We start from the raw sequence: 22619 nt of genomic DNA, 5'->3' as shown, positions 1-22619 counted from the left end.
TATGATGTATGTTTGAATATCATGACAGTGACCAGTGGGTGGGTCACGGGTGGGTTTTGGGAGGGTAATGGGGCCATGCGTTGTGACGTTCCCAATCACAGGAAGAAGTGCTCAACAGCGTGACCGGCTTTTAAAAATGCAGGCCGTGACCAGCTTTTAGAATGCTGGCCGATCTGTGCATGCGTGTCCCCTCAGCAATGCCCAGGCCCAGTAGAGCAGAACACCTCCTCCTGACGTCAGCGTGCTGCCTCAGATGCAGATTTTTTTTTAAATCGCTGGAGTCTTCCTGCCTGGAGCGGTGGCAGAGAGCAGACCACGAGCCCCAAACACTGATATCACGTGCTCTGGGCATGCAAGAGCAATTCCTCCATTTTGCAGTAGCGAGCAGTGCTGGTATGAACTCCAAAGGGCCTCTGGTGAACAACCCATGAAGAACAAGTTGAAACAGGAAGAAAGCAGCATAAAGATGATTAGTTGAGGTGTGGGTTTATTAATTGTGCCACTACAAATCAGGATTCAAAGTTCATGTGTGTTATATGCAGGGAAGCACTTGCAAATGAAAGTTTAAAACCCCCAAAACTTCGAAGACATTTTAAGACTAAGCATGGCGAGTTTGAGGACAAACCTCTATTTCTTTCAGCGGACGTAGTGGGATGTTAAATCATCAGCTGAAGTCATTATCAGAAATGTAACACTGAATAACAAAGCAAGTGAGATCATGAGGACCAAGCAGGCTCACCTGTCACATCAATGGTAAGTGAAAATGGTGGGTTGTGAAGGTTGGCCGGCATGGATTGCGAAGGGTGGCCGGCATGGGTCGCGAAGGGTGGCCGGCATGGGTCGCAAAGATCAGACGCCGTGGGTCCCAAAGGATGGCCGGTTGGTAAAAATGGATCATGGGCAAAAAGGTTTGAAAAACACTGCTGTAAGCTGTTGAATATCCAACTCCCTCACCCTGTAGTTGTGTGCATTGCATGGACAAAGCTGTCATCACAAACTAGGGATGCAGTGCTGTGCGTCCCCTCGTCTGAACACTCGACAAGGTCACTGATGCGAATTCCAAATGGTCATGTCTGGCAGGCAATAGAGGCTTTGGAAGCACACATGGTTGCTTTTTTAATGGGGTGTGGAGAAAAGGGATAGGAGCAGGATGTACTGAAGCTGAAGTGTGCTCTTTATTAGCAATGACGTGCCTTTGAGAGATCCATGGTGTGTGTCATTCTGGACTCGGCAAGGAACAAGGTTGGCCATGAGGGCACAATGACTGTGTTAAAAAAGAGACATTTTAATGTTTGACAGGAAAGTGTCTGACATTGCCATGCTCAGATGGTCCACATCCATATTCAGCTGAGGATAAATGCAGCCCAGGATCCTTAATTGAGTGTGCCAGCTGTCAGTGTTATCTGGACGAATGGACCACAGACGACTGAGTTATCTATAAATGGATTCACAGCAGAATGTCACTGGCTGCTTTGTCCCAAGTGTGAATTGTCTGATCCACCATCAATGTTACACAAAATATGTTGTTCCATTGCTTCAGATGGATCTCCTTGAGGAACCTTGTCACACTGAAGACAGACAGCTATGAGACCAATGAGGATCGACTGACAGCTCCTGGCTCTTGGAGGGTGCTGCTGTGCAGCATCTGTGCAGTGACGGTCTTGTTGCAGTGAAACAGCGCCAATGCCATTTTTACTTGCATCAGTTGAAACTTTGGTTGGTTTTGTAGGATCAAAGAATGATAAGCAAGGAGCTTGTATCAGTTGTTGTTTCAAATCAGTCCATTCTGCAGCATGTTTGTCAGTCCAGATGAATTCTGTGTTCTTTCTGAGCAGTTGTTCTCGGGGAAAGATAATGAACTTTACTAGAAAGTTGACAAATCCGAGAAAGTGTAAGACAGCCTTCTTGGGCGAAATTCTCCGTTATCGGCGCAAAGTCCGCCGATCGGCGCAAAAAACGGCGCAAATCCGACTTGCGTCACGCCGCAAAAATCGTCGCGAAGTCTCCGGCCCGAAATGGGCTAGCAGCGACGTGACGGGATCCGCGCTTGCTCACGTGGTTCACGCCGTGCAGCGTCATACACGCCGCACGGCGTGACGGCTCATAAGGACGCGCTGCTCCCCCCCACCCGACCGAAGCACCCGACCGGACCACCCGACCGGATGGCCGGCCGCTGCTCAGGCCCGAGGTTCCAGTCACGGGATGTGGAGGTGCTCCTGGACGCAGTGGAGCAGAGGAGGGAGGCCCCCATATCCCCATATCCCCCCTCCCCCATATCCCCCCTCCCCATATCCCCCATATCCCCCTCCCCATATCCCCCCTTCCCTATATCCCCCCTCCCCCATATCCCCCCTCCCCCATATCCCTCCTTCCCCATATTCCCCCTCCCCATATCCCCCCTCCCCATATCCCCCCTCCCCCATATCCCCAATATCCCCCCTCCCCTATATCCCCCTCCCCCATATCACCTGATCACTGCCTGCGTGTCTAACCATGCATGCTTCATTGTGTATCGCATGAGCAAACGTCGAGGCACCCATCCCCGCAGATGCAGACCGCCCGCAGGATGCCCCTCGGAGGCCACGGGAGATGGAGAGACCCGGACCCTCCGGCATGCGACGCCCGCAGGATGCCCCTCGCACACCACGGGAGACGGAGAGACCCGGACCCTCCGGCATGCGACGCCCGCAGGATGCCCCTCGCACACCACGTGAGACGGAGAGACCCGGACCCTCCGGCATGCGACATCCGCAGGATGTCCCTCGGAGACCACGGGAGACGGAGAGACCTGGAGCAACAGGGAGACGACGCCCCCATCACGTGCGGGTGCGACGACGCAGGCGTGTGCCACCCAGCGACGAGAGGGGCAGCCACAGGCCCCCGTCACAGCCGAGCCAGGACACCACTACCCAGGACACCCCTGCCCAGGACACCCCTACCCGGGACACCCCTACCCGGGACAGCACTACCCAGGAAGACGAAATACCGGGCAGTGACACAGAGTGGATGGGTGGAGACGAACCCCCACCCCAAAGTGCCATGGACTCAGAGTGGGACGAAGAGCACGACACAACGCCACTGCTGTCACCAACACCCTCCACCATCGCAGAAACATTCATCTCGGTTGGGCACTTTAGTGATGATGCGTCTGGTACACTCACTGGTGCGCACAACACAGCCGTCCCGGTACAGCAGGTGGAGGTAGGAGCAGCAGAGGGGCCGGGCGGTCGGAGGGCAGCCCAGCCCAAGCGAACATCTGCCGCCCAGATGGATCCCGGGTTCCTGGAGTTACCACACCCACCCATAGATCCGATGCAACCACTGACCCGGAGACGAGCGAAGAGGGTGACGGCCGACTTGCGGCGACTGCAGTCGCAAGTGGAGGAGTCCACCCGCGTCCAGGAGCTGGAAGTGGTGCCGGTCAAACGTGCCACCCAGGCCGACACCATACGGGTGGCGTCCGCGGTGGAGGCAATGGGTGCGACGCTGTCAGACATGGGGAACGGTTTGCGAGGCCTGGGCTTTCCGTGCAGGCGGCGTCTGTGGCCCAGGACATGGCTGCCCTCTCACAGGAGGCCATGAGCCAGTGCCTGCGCCAGATGGCAGAGGCGCTCAACGCCATAGCCCAGTCTCAGCAGGCCATAGCCCAGTCTCTGCAGGCCATGGCCCAGTCTCTGCAGGCCATGGCCCAGTCTCAGCAGGCCATAGCCCAGTCTCTGCAGGCCATGGCCCAGTCTCAGCAGGCCATAGCCCAGTCTCAGCAGGCCATAGCCCAGTCTCTGCAGGCCATCGCTGAGGGCATCGGCGCCATTGGCCATGTGCGAGCCGGCGTCGCACAGTCACAGACAGGGTTTGCCAATCCCCTGGGCTCCATGGCTGCAAACCTGCAGACCCCTGTCGATACCAGCACGGGCCTCCAGGACTGGCAGCGCCAGATGTCGGGGGGGCGTCGGATGGTCAGTCCGTTTGCATCCCCCACCCATGTAGAGGCCTGGGGGCCATCGGGCACCCCGAGGGAGGAGGAGGTGTGGTCCGTCCCGGGTCCCCCTGTAGGGGAGGTCCTGGAACACCGCGACACCTCGGACTCCCCCCCTTCCGTCCCAGGTGCATCGGGTGGGCAACGGGCAGGACAGGCTGGCAGCTCGCCATCCCAGTCGCCCGGGCCGCAGCCTGGCCCATCTAGGCCAGGACGCCCCAGGAAACGGCCGCCAAAGGGATCCTGTGTCAGATGGCAGGAATCACAGGAGTCCACCTCCAGTTCTGCTGTACCGTCTGGGGAACCACGTAGACGTAGTCAAAGGGCCCGTAAGGCCAAACAATTAGACACTGAGTAAGTTGGCACGGTTGCAGGGCATAGATGAGTTTTAGGGGCTAGGGCACGTGCATGAACTCCTTTCGTTCTTAAAGTCAATGTTACACCTACAGAAGCTGCCTTTGTGCTCTGTCCAAAGTGTGCGGGGGTGTCATGTACGTTGAGCGCAAGTGTGTGTGTGTGAGGGGTGGTCTTACCTCAGCCCCAGGTGAGTCTGCCCCTTCCCCCTGGGCCGCCATCAACATCCCCCCGGGCAGAGGACGGGACCGTGCGCTGCAGTGTCACAGCCGCATGCAGGGATGGTCCGGGTGGATGGTGGTACTGTGGCCATGGGTCAGACATAGTCCAACGATGTGGAGCCAGAAGCTCATCGCAGGGCGGGTTGTCATCATCCTCCATGGCCTGCAACAGACACGCGTCCACTGGCAACTGTGTGAGCCCGGCTGTTGTGCCGCAGGTGGATCGGCAATGGGGGGGGGTGGTGTGCATGTGGGTGGGGTGGGTGGGGTTGGGGAGGGGGGTGAGGGTGCTGGGTGGGTGGATGGGTGGGGGGTGTGGGTGGTCGGCTGTTGCCATGGTGTGCGGTCTGTGGCCGTACTACCCGATTCCCACGCCCATCTAGTCAGTGAAGCGGGCGGCTATCAGCCTGTCCCGTGCCCGCTGGGCCAGCCGGTAACGGTGGACAGCCACCCGCCTGTGTCTAGCCCGTCTGCCCTGACCATTGCCCCCATCCCCCTCATCTGGGGAGGACTGCGCCTCTTCCTGCTGCTCCTCCACTCCACCCTCCTCTGCCTGCGGCACATCGCCCCTCTGCTGGGCTATGTTGTGCAGGATGCAACACACCACAATGATGCGGCCGACCCTATCTGACCGATACTGGAGGGCGCCCCCAGAGAGGTCCAGGCACCTGAAACGCATCTTCAGCACGCCAAAGCACCTCTCTATCACTCCCCTTATCGCTACATGGGCATCATTGTAGCGGTTCTCCGCCTCATTGCGTGTCCTCCGTATAGGCGTCATCAGCCACGATCGCAATGGGTAGCCCCTGTCGCCCAGCAACCAGCCCCTCAGCCGGGGATGGCGTCCCTCGTACATGCCGGTGATGGATGACCGCGACAACACGTATGAGTCGTGTACACTGCCCGGGTAACGCCATGCAGACCACCTGTATGTTCATCGAATAGATCCCCTTCCTATTGGTTAACACGGCCCTGTTATCTGCAGGTGGCCGCACGGCGACGTGCATCCCATCAATCGCGCCCTGGACCATGGGGAACCCGGCCACGGCAGAGAAGCCCACGGCCCGGGCATCTTGGCTGGCCCGGTCCACAGGGAAGCGGATGTAGCGGTGCGCCATGGCATATAGGGCGTCTGTCACTGCCCGGATGCACCGGTGCACCGATGTCTGCGATATGCCGGACAGGTCCCCAATCGGTGCCTGGAATGACCCAGTTGCATAAAAGTTCAGGGCCACCGTAACCTTGACAGACACGGGGAGAGGGTGCCCCCCGCCAGTGCCACGCGGTGACAGGTGTGCCAGCAGGTGGCAGATGTGTGCCACGGTTTCCCGCCTCATCCGGAGTCTCCTCCTGCATTCCCGGTCCGTGAGGTCCTGGTATGACTGCCAGGGCAGGTACACACGGGGCGCCCTCGGGTGCCTCCGTTGCCGTGGGGCCGCGACGTCCTCCTCCCCCTCCTCGTCCTGTCGGTCAGGTGTCCCTCCAGCCTGGGAGGCTGCCGCCTGTCCCTCTGCGGTAGCCTGCGCCGCCTCTCTGGCACGCTCCTCCTCCTCCTCCTCATCCAGGGAAACATAGTCATTAGCGGCTGCCGCCACGGCGGCCACCATCGCTGGATGATCGGAAAACATGACGGCCTGGTTGGGGGGGGCGGGGGGGGGGAACGACGACATGTCATCATTGCCCATACCCCCTCCTCCCCCCAGCCAGGTGGCATGGACCGCATGGGTCCAACTGTTGGAGGCTGGCACCAGGCCAGTTGGACCAACTCACTTGCCCTCGCACCCCCCCTCCCCGGCACGGACCCCATCCTCCTCCCCGGCACGGACCACCGCCCATCCCCCTCCACAGCACGGAACCCCCCATCCTCCTCCCCAGCACGGGCCCCCCATCCTCCTCGCGGCACGGGCCCCCCCATCCTCCTCCCCGGCACGGGCCCCCCCCCCATCCTCCTCCCCGGCACGGACCCCCCCATCCCCCTTCCCGGCCCGGAACCCCCATCCTCCTCCCTGGCACCGACCCCCCCCTCCATCCCCCTCCCAGGCCCTCCCCGGCACGGACCCCCCCATCCTCCTCACCGGCACTGACCCCCCCCCATCCTCCTCCCCGGCCCTCCCCGGCACGGACCCCCCCATCCTCCTCCCCTGCACGGTCCCCCCCATCCTCCTCCCCGGCACGGACCCCCCCCATCCTCCTCCCCGGCAGGGACCCCCCCCATCCCCCTCCCCGGCCCTCCCCGGCACGGACCCCCCCATCCTCCTCCCCAGCACGGGCCCCCCATCCTCCTCCCCGGCACGGGCCCCCCCATCCTCCTCCCCGGCACGGGCCCCCCCCATCCTCCTCCCCGGCACAGACCCCCCCCCATCCCCCTTCCCGGCCCTCCCCGGCACGGACCCCCCCCATCCTCCTCCCCGGCACGGGCCCCCCCATCCTCCTCCCCGGCACGGACCCCCCCCATCCTCCTCCCCGGCAGGGACCCCCCCCATCCCCCTCCCCGGCCCTCCCCGGCACGGACCCCCCCATCTTCCTCCCCAGCACGGGCCCCCCATCCTCCTCCCCGGCACGGGCCCCCCCATCCTCCTCCCCGGCACGGGCCCCCCCCATCCTCCTCCCCGGCACAGACCCCCCCCCCATCCCCCTTCCCGGCCCTCCCCGGCACGGACCCCCCCCATCCTCCTCCCCGGCACGGGCCCCCCCATCTTCCTCCCCGGCACGGGCCCCCCCCATCCTCCTCCCCGGCACAGACCCCCCCCCATCCCCCTTCCCGGCCCTCCCCGGCACGGACCCCCCCTCCCGGCACTCCCCCGGAGCCCAGCCCACTCTAACCACCCCCCAGGCCGTCACCCACCTCCACGCTGGTCGGCGTAAACCTGGAGCACAGGTTGACGCCGATTAAAAGGAGGTTTGATTTACGTCGACATGACTGGTCATCACGTCGACGGGACTTCGGCCCATCCGGACGGGAGAATATCGGCAGGCCCAAATCGGCTGCCTTGCGCCCACCCGTGCCATTCTCCGACGTCAGCGGCGCCATTAACGCCCCGCCGACTTTTCTCCCTTCGGAGACTTCGGCAACCGGCGGGGGTGGGATTCACGGCAGCCGACGGCCATTCTCTGACCCGCTGGGGGGTCGGAGAATGACGCCCCTGATATTTGGGAATTTGCATTGCCTTGATAGCTTGCAGTTTGTCTTGATCTGGTTTAATGCCTTCAGCCGTTATGTTGTCAATTCTCTGGAACACCTCCTGAAGACGTTTGATATGCTCTTCAGGCGTTGTTGACCAGACAATTATGTCGTCAACATAAACCTGAACTCCTATGTTCTCGGTCATCTGTTCCATTGTTCTGTGAAAAATTTCAGAAACAGATATGATACCAAAAGGCATCCTATTGAAACAGTACCTTCCAAAAGGTGTATTAAAAGTACAAATAAGTTTGCTGGAATCTTCTAACTGCATCTGCCAAAATCCTTGAGACGCATCCAGCTTGGTAAATATTTTAGCATTTGCCATCTCAGCAGTGATATCTCCTTTCTTCGGTATTGGATAATGCTCTCTCTTGATACTTTTATTGAGATCTTTTGGGTCCATACAGATTCTTATTTCACCTGTAGATTTCTTTAACAGACGAGGGAGCTTACCCAGTCAGTAGGTTGAGTAACCTTAGAGATTATTCCTTGAGTTGGAAGTCTTGACAATTCATCTTTCAGTCGATCTTTAAGTGGAGCAGGAACACGTCTCAGTGGATGGATCACCGATTTGGCATCTTTTTCAGTTGGATTTTGTACTGAAAAGGTAATGTGCCCACACCTTGAAAAACATTTGGGTATTGCTGTAAGAGTTGCTGAACATCATCATTGAGTGCACTTGATTGACATGTATTCATAAAGATTCTCTGTGTGAGTTGCAAATCTTTGCATGCTTGTGCTCCAAGTAATGATGAATGAGTATCATTGACAATCTTGAACCTTACTTGTTGTTCAATGTCTCTGTTTGTGACACTTAGGTAGCAGGATCCATGTGAAAAAATGGGGTTGCCATTGTAATCACGCAATGAGCATCCTGGAGGAATCATTTCATAATGACTCTTATTCTTGGACAGGTCCTTGGAATTCAAAAAATTCGCCGACGTGCCGGTATCCAGTTTAAAAGTGTTTGGAATTGTGTTAACATACACAGTAGTCATCCATTTGTTGCTTACTATGTTGACTTTTTGTTCTTCCGTTGCTTGAAGATTTTTCTCAAACTCTCGATGAGGTAACTTCATTGTTTTAAGATGATCCTTTCTTGCTTGCAGATCATGTTTGATGCACGAATCAACTACACCAACGAAGAAAGCATTTTCTAATGAGAAAATATTGTCATCTTCCGTGAAATCTTCTTGAGTGTTGATTTCTTCTGTTTTGTCCAGAGCTCGTACTTTGTGATACTTTTTGTATTTAGGAGGAATGTATGTAGCAGTTGATTGACACTGTGAAGCATAATGGTTGAGTTTCTGACATTTTAAACATTGTTTGCCAAAAGCTGGACAATTCCGCTTTAAGTGGGCGTTACCACATCTGTGAAAAGTAATTACGTTGTCGTCATGATGTAATTGTGACGTACACGCATGCGCAGACTTCTTCTTGAATGTCTCGCATTTTGGTGCGCAGTGCGCATGAGCAGAGTTCGAAAATGCTTGCAGAAGATAGCTTCCGTTCCTTATAGATTTCTGCTTTGCTTGCGACACCATTTTAATTTTCTCTGCCTCTTGGTAGAGATTTGCGCTTTTTTCCTTTGGACAAAATGCTAGATACTGGCTTCTGGTCTGTTCTGCTGCTATATATTTGTCAATTGCGATTTGTAGAGTTAAATCATTTTGATGAATTAACGTTTCTCTGATATTATCATCAAGTATACCATATACTATTTGGTCTCTTACAAGTGAATCATGCAGATTTTCATAGTTACACGTTTTAGCTAAGAGTTTGAGATCTGTGATAAAAGTATTCACAGGTTGACCAGTTTTTTTAATTCTCTGATGAAATTTCAGTCGTTCTAAAATCTCATTTGTCTGCATTTTACAATGTTCATGAAACTTCGCTATCACTTGATCAAATTTGGTTTTATCGTCTCCAGCACTAAAATGAAATGAGTTGAATATTTCGATTGCTTGCTGTCCTGCAAGGGATAGAAATAACGTGATCCTTCTAGCTTCTGGTGCTGCACTTAAATCACTATCTCCTAGGTAAAGTTGAAATTGCTGCTTGAACAACTTCCAATTTAAATTTAAATTACCAGTGGTCTTTAGATGTCTTGGTGCTTGAACTTGATCCATTGATAGGTCGTTTGCGTCGAAGTTTTCAAAGTTGCGATGATTGCTAAAGTCAAATAGTTGAATCCGTTTGTTCTGTTTTCTTTCTTCTTTTCTATGCTAAATCTTTGTTAATCTTTCTTAAAAGATTTATAACTCGCTGGTACCATGTTATATTTTAAATAATGGTTTATCTAAAATATATCTATTGCTCTTGAATCCACCAGGATGATAAAATGACCAATAGTCTTCTTGTTGAAAGATGAACTATTTAATGAGTAATAAAATAATAAACTGTGAGTCCTTTTACTCAATACTAAACTAACAATAAAGAATTAAAGTACAACACAGATAACTATATAACTATACACTATGACAACAAACTAGTTCTAACTTCTCTCACTCTAACTATTTTCATTTCATTCTATGTCTTGCTTGTTCACTGTTCTGAATCACATCATCATGTCATCGTCTGACTTAGAAAAGACAGGAAACCAGTTCTTATAGTATCTGACTCTGAGCCATCTAGTGTTGAAATGACCGTATTATATTTACATACATTGATCATGTATATTGATATCTGAATATCACTACAGTTTCATGGTTATTATTAGATCTGTCTTTATTGTCCTGTGGAGGAGGGTGTGCACCATGGTGTCATGTGCTTATGGCTTTATCCTGTTACCCTGAGATCCCCCATTCATTCTGGTGTCCTTTCATTATCCATACAAAATGAGATGCCGACTACAACGATTACAATGTTGGACCATTTGTCTGAGTATTTGCTGATCTTTTCTGTATGTATATGTGGAATAATGATCACTCTGTACTGTATTAGGTTTTGTGGATATGTTGCATCTTGTGGTTAGATGGAAAATGGAAAACCTTCAATAAAATATTTATTAAAAGAAACCATTCAACATGATTTAAAATGTTCTGAGCCGTTATTTTCTTTCCTCACTCATGTCAGTCAAATAGCTGCTAATGTTCAGGCCGGATGGACATGTGAAGAATTCTGAGTTGGCGAGGAGCCAGAAGACACAACAGCATTAGGACTTCAGAGTAATTCAGAGCTCACATTCCTTCAGGACAGGAGGCCAAAAAATAATCTCAACAAATAAAAGAAAAACGTGCAATAAAAAGAAACAGGAAGAGGAGTGGGTTCATGAGATTAGGAACATTGATCATGTGTAGGACAAGCACCAGTAAAGCATGATTGGGCTGAATGGTCTGTTCTTGTTTTTTTGATGCAAAAAGAATATTCATTGTGGTCCATACATTTGCTTGAAGTACAAGGACCCTCCCTCACACCATTTCATAATTGCAGACAGCAAGGTGGAAAGAAAATTCTGCATTTGGAAAGATAAGACAAGACTAGAGTATGGAGCCAATTTTTATAGTACAGTCCACGCACCAAACTAAAGTGCGATGCAGTCTCTTTCAAATGTATCTTCAGAAAATGAAAAACATGTTGCTGAAATGTAAATATATTCTCGTAGTTATTTTTTAACTCTATCATCAACGATTTATAGTGAGACCACAATGAAAGGTTATTTTTTGTTCATTAAAGAGCACTGCTACAAGAAAGGTTTCTGGTTGCTATCATTTTAACCAATGTCATAAAAACTGAACAAATTGGAAAAGGCTGTTCATGGAGTATGCTTATTTCTTTACCTCACAGTTTTGATTAAAACCTGTGGTTGGGTAAGAAACTAGCTGGTGAGGAAATCACCAATTGTTGCATTAATCCACCCATGAAAACAGAGTGAGCAACTCTCATGCAGAAAATTAAGGGATACCATGGCATAAGGGTTTGCTCGAGAGTTGGAGGCGGGTGGTGAGAGTTGGCAGGGTGATTCTGAGAGAGTGCGGCCAGAAAGAGAGCAGGTATTACATGTGGGTAAGATTTAACAGTCCATGTAATCCCTACAGTACACAAGCAGGCCATTCGTCCATCGAGTCTGCACCGACCTTCCAAAAGAGCACTTTGCTTGGGCCCAACCCCCACTCTATCCACATAACCCCATTTATCATGGCAAATCCACCTAACCTGCACATCTTTGAACCGTGGGAGGAAACTGGAGCACCCGGAGGAAACCCATGCAAACACGGGGAGAATGTGCAAACTCCACACAGTAACCCAAGGCAGGAATTGAAACCATGTCCCTGATGCTGTGAGGTAGCGGAACTAACCACTGTGCCACCCCAATTATGGGAAAAACAGCATCCTGCTTGCATGTGACCCAGGACGAAATCAATTGGAGTATGAAACCACAGATGCGGAATAATTGGTTGATGATTATTTATCAAGGACAATGAACATGAGCAAAATGTGAAATTCAAAATGTCAGCAAAACAGTGTTACCAAACTGGATTATAATTTATAAATGTACCTTAGATCTGTTGACCGTGGCATTAGTTTCTTCTTTCCACCAAAGTATCCTTCAAATTGTTCCGTCTTGAGTCTATGTGAGTAATCAATGTAACCAGAAATCTCTTGGCCATGAGAATTGTAGTCTCGGATAAAAATGATGGACTGAAAATTAGAAAATAAGAGATTTTCATATCAAAATCTAAGACTAAACGGAGCAGTTTTAAATGTATTTTATTTAAAAAAGGTTGTAGGAATTTCAAGATGGTATTTAATCAGTGCCCCAGATTTGTTTGTGCACATAGGTGGGCAAAATCTTCCAGCTCTTCACGCCGGTGGTATACCCCTGCCATGGGTTTCCCAGCGGTGTGGAGTGTATTCAATGGGAAATCCCATTGACAGCAGCTGGACCAGAAGCTGCCGGCTAACAACGGCTGCCTCCCGCCACTGAGCAACATGCTACAGGGAGGCCAGGTGTTTGTAAAACAAACTTGGAATACAGTAACAGGTATTGTCCAAAACATCTTTGATATCATCAATTTCTTCCCAGAAGGTACATTTTACAATTACATGCATATTATGTCGTTAAAAATGGAATTGACGTTTAAAGGATGTCTTCTTTCTCATTTAATTTTACAGAGATTCAACATGGAATGCGAAAAAAACGATGTATTACAATAAAGCATTTGTTTACCTTCAAATTTCTTATGACAGCAATTTAATAAACATCTTTTTATGTTACCTCAATATACATCACTCTTTCTCAGTTACAAAGTTTTGCAGAGCAGTGACACAATTCTCACGGAAATTTGACAGGTTCCCATAATTAATTCTATTAGGTTACCATACTGAACCAATAGTGATTCTGGTTAACTACTTCACTTACAACTGCTATTAATATTGCCCCAAAGAGGCTGCTGACAGACAGGGGAGATTCGGATGGGAGGGGTACCTCTATTATATACTGAACACAGACCCTATGTCAAACATCTGAAACTAGAGTATGATGCATGATCAGTGTAATACAATTTGCTATCTTTCACTGTTCATCTCTATTCCACCGATAACAAATGGAATGTGGAGACATTAATGGGATCTGTGAGCAAAGCAAAGGGGTGGGGGAGGGAGAGGACATGATTGCAAATTACCTGCTCAAGTAAAAATATGATTACAGACTCAGGGGGAAAACAAAATAGTGACATAGTTACCAAAGTCTCTTTTCATATAGTTCACTGAAGCATTCATTCCTTCTTCAGAATTGTTAATTTTCATATTTCTTATGATTTGCTACAAAAGTATAATGAAGTTGTTTATTATTGCTTTATTATTATTATCTGTTTATTATTGCAGTTAGTAACTAAGTCTAAAGAGTTTAAAGTCTGTTGGGAAAGGGTTTCCTGCCCTATTACCCAAAGAGTCGACAGGGAATGCATCTGCACTGATACCGGCTGCCCCACAGCCGTTTAATAATTCAAGGAGCATTCATTGGCTGGAGATGGGACTTCTGCCCCTCACTCAGGAGGAAGCCCCACCTCAGAGATCTGCTGGCCAACCTGTAGACTCAGCAGCGCCAATAGGAGTTATGGCTAGGACATGCACTACAAGTAGTCCCCAGAATCATGGTCCCAGAGTCCAGGACCAGGTAAATGTGGCTGGTTTCAATGCAGAATGGGGACGTGAGGCCTGGAAACTTGTGCAGAGAGGGATGGGTGTCTTGATGGAGAGGCAGGGAGAAAGAGCCCTGTAGAAGGCGGGCCTAGTGGGGGAGTGCCGGAAGTGGAACTGAGGCCATTGTGGGTGGTGTCCCCTGCTGCCCATTTGAGACTTGAGGATCACAACTTGGGTGTCCTTCCTCCCTGTCCCTGAACTGTTCCTGCCAGCCACAAAATTGTGGCTGGGTGGGAAATAGCCCTTAAGTGGTCATTAATTTCCACTTATAGGCCTTCATTGAGGCAAGTGTTGGTGTTGTCTATCCCCTGTAAAATGTCATCAGGTTGGGGTTAAAGGGCAGTGGGAAGGCAATTGAGGAATTTTATGGGCCACCTTCCCAAACCCACCAGTTGGAACTGTAAAACTCTACCCATTGTAAAATAATCTCAAATTATTGTAAAGCTTTATGAGCACCTTGTTGATTAAAAACTGGGATACACTGACCAGGATTCCAGATTCCTGGCAATGAAATCTAGACTGAGTGGGCTCCATATTTTTAAACATAAAAGAACAGAACAAAAACAGCAAAATATGCTGAAACAAAAGCATGGATTGCCCATAGCAAAAACAGATTTTAAAAAAAAACTGCTTGCATAAAACAAATGTAAAACAGGCTTGTCCTGGAGCATCTATTTTTGCGAATGATAAACTATCCAGTGACAGTTATATTAGAATAAAAATCTTAAGCTAATAAGCTATTTTCTCTCTTACCCTATGGTTTTTATTAACTTTATCCTCTATCCTTTGATAAACCTACCAGAACATTCACTGTAATCTTAACAATTTGTTGCATGACAACAGGCAAAAGTCAGGCAAACCAGCAGTAAATGATTCTAAATATGCTTTCAATAGGACTCTCCCAGATGGTTCCAATGACAAATCCATTATCTAGTGCAGAACTGAGCCATACAACGGGAATTTCCCAAGTGTGATCCCTGACCTGATTTGTGCTCAGTTAGCTGAAATCGGTTGGCATGATGACAAAGGTATTTTATTTAATTTAGAAACTTGAACCACAGATAGGAAACAATTAGTTAGGACGTCTGCTCCTGAGCATTACCGTGTGTGATTGCTGGATGAGGACATCATTGCAAAATTTATTTTGGGTGAATAGTCTCAGGACACTCATTGGATACGCGTTTCCAAGTGCTAGCATTCATTTAAAACAATTAAACCAATATTTGAACTTGATTATGAATGCTGCCTTGGGCAAGGGTAAATCAAAGTGTGCACTACTGTCAATCTCAATATCAGAACATTTAAAGTACAGGGATCATTTTAAGGTGCAAGATTTTGCTCTTTGAAATTGGTCGTAATTTGTTTTCAACTCAGTTCTGTTGAAGCAACTGTCAATAACAGATAATTCATCTTGTATATCAAAAATGAGAAAAAGAAGAACAAAACCTACTTCAGACCAACAGAATATTTTCTCAGGCCTTGTTGCTTCTAAATAAAATGTATAATCAGGTGATCAGTAAAAGGAATATTTTGACTTCTTGTGCTTTCGAATGAAAGATAGAGATAATTTAGATCACTGAACTCTTGTGAAACTGAATGCTGAATACATCCCTTGATCTGCCAAACAGATTCTATCAAGTACAGAATTTGCTGCTGTCCCAACAATTTATCCATCATTTTGCCATTTAGCAAAGAAACACAGAAATGAATTTGCTGGCTGGAAGCAGAGTAATAGTTGAAACTGGAAAGTGTGGAGATTATTTTTCTTGATACACTGTTCGCCACTCACAACTCAACAAGGCAAAACTGGAAGTTAGCAACCAGAAAAATGCTTAAATAAAATTGGGGTAGAAGCAACTGCCCCAATCTGCAAAAGGTGTTTAGAAGCGCTTTTAAGAATCAATTTTCTAAATTGGATCTCAGAATAGTGTGTGCGTGTGTGTGTGTGGGGGGGGGGGGGAATTATCCGCACTACAAAGGTGCCCAGGTGGCACTGCAAAGCAGGCTGGAGCACTGCCAGGGTGCCAGTGCCAGGATGGCAGGGTGGCACTGCCAAGAGTCAGGACCTGAGGAAGCCGTGCCCATGAAAAGTGGGTGGAGGGGGATATGAAGAGTGGGGGAGGGGTTGCAAGGTGGGTATGAAGGTGCCCCCAGAAGGTTAGGAGGGGGAAGGGTGGGGGTCCTCGAAGGGGAGGACCTGGAACGAGTATGGGAAGGCCTGAAAATGGGGGCCCTCAGTGATCCCTTGGTGGGGTGTCATCACTTGGGTGGTGTGGGGTAGTGCCCATGTGTGTGGGGAGGGGCAACATTGCCCATGGGTGGAGGTATGGGGGTCCCTCAAGCTCACCTAGAGGTTGGGGCACCCTTTCAAAATGATGGCCTGATCTCTGAGGAGTTGGTATGACCAACGACTTCAACTCCCCAGTGATAAAAATAATTTAAGTGTGGCTTAGCCCAGGGAGAAACTCCCCAGGGTTCAGTAAAGTGACTAAGTGTGGTTAGATAGTGGTGGGAAACTCGCTGGCAGGAAACTCCTAGCAAAGCCCACCACAAATGATACGTAGAAATGTTTCCATTAGACCATGACTTTGTGTATTTGCTGAGGAAAATGATCTACAATTGTTGAGTGGTCCAAATTCATCTGAAAATTGGAATTCCACTGTTTATGAACAGACATGAGCATAGACAGGGCATTCTGAGTTTTAAATGCAATGAAGCATATAAACCACTGAGTAGTATTGTAGTCTTAATAATAATACTGGTGTCTGTAAAGATTTCCTTGGAGGAGGAATAAGGCAATTCCAATTAAGCATATTATGATAAAAAGAGAATTCAAAGAAATATTTCATTATTTTCTTAATTTAGAAATAGATACAGACGGGTACATTTTTCAATCCTGTCTGCCGCAGGAATCGTCGCAGGCGGGATGGAAAATTTGGTGCACCATTTAAAGCTCCATTGACCTCAGGTAGGAATTTCCGGTTTCCGGCTTGCACAATCGGAAAACCCCGCCCAGAGACTTTGAAGCACTTGAAAATTTAAGTTGTGAATAAATGAGAATGAGCAACAGTACGATTCAACAATGTTATTTGCTTTGGGATCTAAATACAAATAAACTATCCAAAAAAATTAAATAATATAAACATTCTCCACATAAGGCTGGTTTAGCTAAGGCTGGTTTAGCTCAGTGGACTAGACAGCTGGTTTTTGTTGCAGAACCAGCAGCGTGGGTTCAATTCCCGTACCAGCTTACCCGAACAGGCGCCGGAATGTGGCGAAAATGGGCTTTTCATGGTAACTTCATACTAGTGACAATAAAAGATTATTATTATAATGCCCCAGTACAGAATTGGTTTCTTCCATGAGAAAGATGAATGAAAAGAGTGCATGTTTACTTGACAAATTAATCTCAATCCAGAAGAGATAAACTTGTTCGGACTATTTTATTTGAAGACTTGATTTGTTTCAGTGAATGAGCTGAATTGCTCAATGTAAGTACACTGACTTCAAGATGCAAGATCTTCACTCGCGAACTACAGAAATAATCTAGCCTTAAAATTTGGGAAATCAATTAGTCAATTTTAAACAAATCTCATTTGACTCCTTTCCTGCTGCAAATTTAGATCATCACCTGGAAAATCTAATTAACTTCCAGTAGCAGCGGATGAGGTTGGTAATTATGCCAAGACGAACCCAAGACGAAGATCGACTAAGGCTGATAAGCCAAATTCAATATCGTGTTGTTCTGTAGCAACAGGTGTATGAAAAGAATGATTGTATTTTGCTTAGTAGTGTTGATTTTGGCCCTGTCAAGGTTTAATTTCTTTCAGCCCAAGAGGCCTGTTTTTCTGTGACCTTCCTTAAAAGTGTCAGCCAAACTCAGATGAAACCAATTTTCATTTTATGAAAGACATCAAAACACGATTGTTTGTGACAAATAAGAACCGCAGCAATTGCTGAAAGCTTTGAAACCAAACCAGGTCAAATTTTCTAGATTAAAATGAGCAGGAACTGGACAAAAACTAAAAATAAATCTCTCAAACCCAATGGGCATAAAGTGGATTTAGTGTTCGAAAAAAGCTCCTTTCATACTTCGACCTGGTAGCATGATTGCTACTGATAATGCAGACCAGGAGAAAAATAAAAAAATACATTTAATTGGAAATTCCTTTATCGTGCATGGGGAGAGAAAGTCTGGTGCTTTGAAGAGTTATTCAACATTTTTTCCCAGTTTTCTTCAGTGATCAGAGACGAAATTTCACAAAATATAATGCTTTTGAAGCTTTACTTGTGCTCATTTGCCTTCATGAGGATATTAAACAGACGGAGGAATGTTCAGGCTGGTTCATATTTAGTTTCATAGAAAAAAAATGACTTATGGAATAAACGTCAATTTTACATGCTGTTCTTAAATATATCTGTGATTATGTAAATGTATCATTTACCAAACCTACCATATATAAGGAACAGTAAGTTTTAAATAATCAGGCCATTTATTGCATTGTTTTATTATTTCTGCTATGGATTCAGTGTTTAATGTAATCAGACATCGAGCCATAAGCGTAACTGCTCTTGAGCTGGTTATTTTGATTTAGAACAGTTGTCCACAGTCTGATTCCAACCCGAGAACACTCTATTTTTAATATAAATCAAAATCAGAAAAAATTGAAAGGAAAATACTTATTTTCTTGTTGTAAAATATAAAACATCTCTTAGCTGACAGAAACTACAACAAAATTATGCATCTTTTGAATGCACAGAATTTCCTAATTAAAAACATGAAATGTTACAGCACAGAAACAGACTATTCCACACATCAAGTCCACACCAGAAACTTCTTCCACATGGGCCACCACTGTTGATCTCTTCTTGTACACCTTAATGTTCACTTTTACAAACAATTATTTCCATAAATGACCTGAATTCAGAAACTCAATGCAAATTAGGTCAAACTTGTATTTGTTACCAAACTAAGAGAGAAAGTGGAAGCAGCACAATGATTGAACAAATGATGTAGGTGAACAAAAATGATAGTCAATGTAGGCAACTTTAAAGTGCTACATATAAGAAGGAAAAAAGACTACATGCTTCCAACACAAATAGTGTAATAATAGCTAACGCTGAAGCCTTGATACTGAACAAGTTCCACCAATGCAGAGCAGCGATCAACAAAACTAAGGGGATGTTGAATCATACAGTCAAAGCAGAATATCAGTCAGAGAAGTTAATGAAACACTTCACAATGCCCTTGAGACTTGTGTCAATTTTTGGTCACCAGAAATAAGAGTGATATTCAAACATTGAAAAGAGTACAAAGATGATCGTCAATGTCAGAGGCCAGAGGAATGAGGAAATACTGATACATTTGGTTTATCAGTTTAACATTGAGAGAAAGTTCATCTCGATTATCACTTTAAATTAAGAACTGGATCATCATATATTCAAACAAATAAAAGTCAATTTCACGATTGATGTTAGGAAATGTTTTCACATAAAGGGAATAATTTAACTTTTATCAGCAGACAAAAAAAAGAGATTTTGAGTTATCAGCTTGTATTAAAATTTGCCCCATCTTATTTTCCACTGATCGCTGATGGTACGAAAAAGTGGGTCAGGTGTCATGAGATAGCATTGTAACATCGCTACGAAAGATAAGTGTGTAGTGATAACTTGATGTAACGTCACGATGTAACCACCAAAGTAGTAAACAATACCCAGTGAAATAGTGTCTTCCTTGCTGCTGCTACAAAAGAAGTGGCAGGTTTACGTTGATGCAGTCTCTCGCTGCAGGAAATCTGCAATACAAGAACTGGTTGCCAAACAGCATTTTAAAACCAGCCCTACGTTGCTGGTCGTGCTATATCTTACTTGCAAGCGCCTTGATAGTGACATACGTGTTCAATCTAATTACAGCACAAGTCAACCAGCTTGGAGGGTCAAGCCTAGGCTCAGATGCAAGATACCATGACTCACATTGGATTCTGGGGCATATTGTCAGCTCCAGCTGTCAGACTGAAGTCAACAGGGTGTTAATCCACCCACAGGCTGCCTCTTTGACCAGGTCTCAGTGTAGGCAGGCTTGCCCTATTTCACTGCTTGATTCTTGCGTAATGCTTTAGTTCGTTCACTGTTCCCCATTATGGCATCAAACATATTTGGACACATAGTCACAGGTTTTATGCTCACATTTCACTGCAACATTTAAACCAGCTGGATTTTGTGTAATCGTACTAGTCTACTGACATCTTAAAGTGCAAAATGTAAAGCTCGATATTACAGTGCATGTTACTCACATACAGATGCTTAAGATTTTCATGTTGAATCACTTTAATTAACATTAGATTGGATTTTCAACCACAAGCGAAGCGGGAGCCAGGAAAGTTCCTGGTTCAGCCCACCCATTTCGAGATAAAGTGTCCCCCGGGACAGGATTTTCATTGTGGGGGGAGTTGGGTGTGAGCTGCTGGGCTAGCCGACCCAGGAAACCATTTGGAGGCAGCCACAAGGACTGCTGGGTGCCGAGGCAAGCTGTTTAAAAGGTTCTCCTCAGTGTTGTCGCCCTAGTTAAAGTAAAACTGAAGGTGCCTCTGAAAACCTGGCCTCATCCATGATATTTATGGAGGACTAGTACATGACTATCCCTGCAATGCAGCCAGCCAGGTCGGGAAAACAGGGTGCATACTCACACCAAAACCAGCCCACACCATTAAAAAGCACCCTTGAGAATAGGACACCCCGGGAATAGGATTGGGAATCCTGGAATTGGGTCATGGCCCTCATTTTTAAGGGACTCCCAAGTCATCTCTACTTGGTGAACATTGATCCCGTTGACTTATTTAAAATACACATGTCAAAAAGTGCCAGATTTCAGTATAACTTAATGTAGTGAAATGCATCACTGTATATGCACAAGGGGTAATGTAAATACACTGCAACTAAGTAACCACTAGAGGGAACACCAGAGATGTCATGACATGCAAACATACAACCAATGGGTCATTAGAACAGGACACAACCAATGGGTAATCAGGACACCCAGAGGTGACCAGAAGGGGGCACTACACGACCCATATAAAAGGACAGGGCACTTTCCACAGACAGACATCTGGGGCGAGATTCTCCGACCCCCCGCCGGGTCGGAGAATCGCCGGGGGCTGGCGTGAATCCCGCCCCCGCCGGTTGCCGAAGTCTCCGGCACTGGAGATTCGGCAGGGGCGGGTATCACGCCGCGCCGGTTGGCGGGCCCCCCCGCTCGATTCTCCGGCCCAGTTGGGCCGAAGTCCCGCCGCTAAAATGTCTGTCCCGCCGGCGTAAATTAAACCACCTACCTTACCAGCGGGACAAGGTGGCGCGGGCGGGCTCCGGGGTCCTGGGGGTGATCTGGCCCCGGGGGGTGCCCCGACGGTGGCCTGGCCCGCGATCGGGGCCCACCGATCCGCCGGCGGGCCTGTGCCGTGGGGGCACTCTTTCCCTTCCGCCTCCACCACGGGCTCCACCATGGCAGAGGCGGAAGAGACTCCCTCCACTGCGCATGCACGGGAATGCCGTCAGCGGCCGCTGACGCTCCTGCGCATGCGCCGCCCGGAGATGTCATTTCCGCGCCAGCTGGCGGGGCACCAAAGGCCTTTTCCGCCAGCTGGAGGAAATTCGTCCGGCGCCGACCTAGCCCCTCAATGTTGGGGCTCGGCCCCCAAAGATGCGGAGCATTCCGCACCTTTGGGGCGGCGCGATGCCCGTCTGATTTGCGCCGTTTTGGGCGCCAGTCGGCGGACATCGCGCCGTTTCCGGAGAATTTCGCCCCTAGAGTCAGACAGGGATGATCAGCAGCATCACATCCCAGCACATGGCTTAGAGCAGGCTGGTAAAGATAGACTGAATTACTAGAGAGGTAGATTAACAGAATGTCGAACTCATTTAAGAACTGTGTTAATAGTTCAATAAACACGTTGAACTCATTTCATAGTCCGGAGCATCCTTTCGTAGAGACTACAACAAGGAAGCAGCTTGTGTTATCCGAAGCAGCATAACACAACACTTGATGTCCAAAAGTTGAACAAAGTTTTAAAAGTAATATTGACCACAGATTTGGCATTGTGAAAGTAAACAATTGGATCTTAAATCATGTATATGCACAAATTCTCAGTTTCAGAAACTAAATGTTGACGCTGGGACTGAACCGGTGGTGTTCTATGAAAGGAAAATTGATGCCGTTCCTGGAGCAATTCATGAACCGTTAGGGGGCTAACACAGGCAGCAAGGGGAACATGACCGATTCCAATGAAAAACGGTGTCTGATTCGCCTTTGTCGGGATTGACACTCGAGAGGCTGACAAGCTGCAGCCGCATTAAGCACTCCACACACTCATCCCAGCCAATAAGGTGGCAGCACGAAGAGCGGCACCATGGTTCACAGATACGGAACTGGAGACACTGGCCGCTGTGCACCGGGGCTGGGCGCAGGTGGGAGAGGTCGTGGTCACCGTGGGCAACACCGCCAGGAAAAGCCGGCAGTGCAGGAAGAAACTGCACAACCTCCTCAGGGCGGCCAGGTGAGTAGGCAGCACTCTGCCCTTGGCACTGACCCCTTTCCCACACTCCCGTAACCCCCCCCCCCAACCCCCCCACGATCGAACCCCCACCAGCCAGCACCCATGCCCACCACCATGGATACGGACATCGATGGGAGCCCTCAACCCGCAGCCCGAGACACCCGGAGCACCAGTCTGGGGATGCCACTGAC

General features: G+C 48.3%; 1 protein-coding gene across 1 annotated transcript in view; it reads right to left on the bottom strand.

Annotated features, from left to right (window-relative positions):
• The window catches only part of cfap299 (cilia and flagella associated protein 299), a 961605-nt gene that overhangs the window by 176154 nt on the left and 762832 nt on the right, over positions 1–22619 (bottom strand). Inside the window, exon 4 of the mRNA XM_072496240.1 lies at positions 12234–12376. Coding sequence (XP_072352341.1) covers positions 12234–12376 — 143 coding nt within the window. The remainder of the gene's footprint in view (positions 1–12233; positions 12377–22619) is intronic.

Source organism: Scyliorhinus torazame, chromosome 3 (genome assembly GCF_047496885.1).
Source record: "Scyliorhinus torazame isolate Kashiwa2021f chromosome 3, sScyTor2.1, whole genome shotgun sequence".
Classification (NCBI taxonomy): domain Eukaryota; kingdom Metazoa; phylum Chordata; class Chondrichthyes; order Carcharhiniformes; family Scyliorhinidae; genus Scyliorhinus; species Scyliorhinus torazame.
This window is presented reverse-complemented; position numbering and strand designations above follow the sequence as displayed.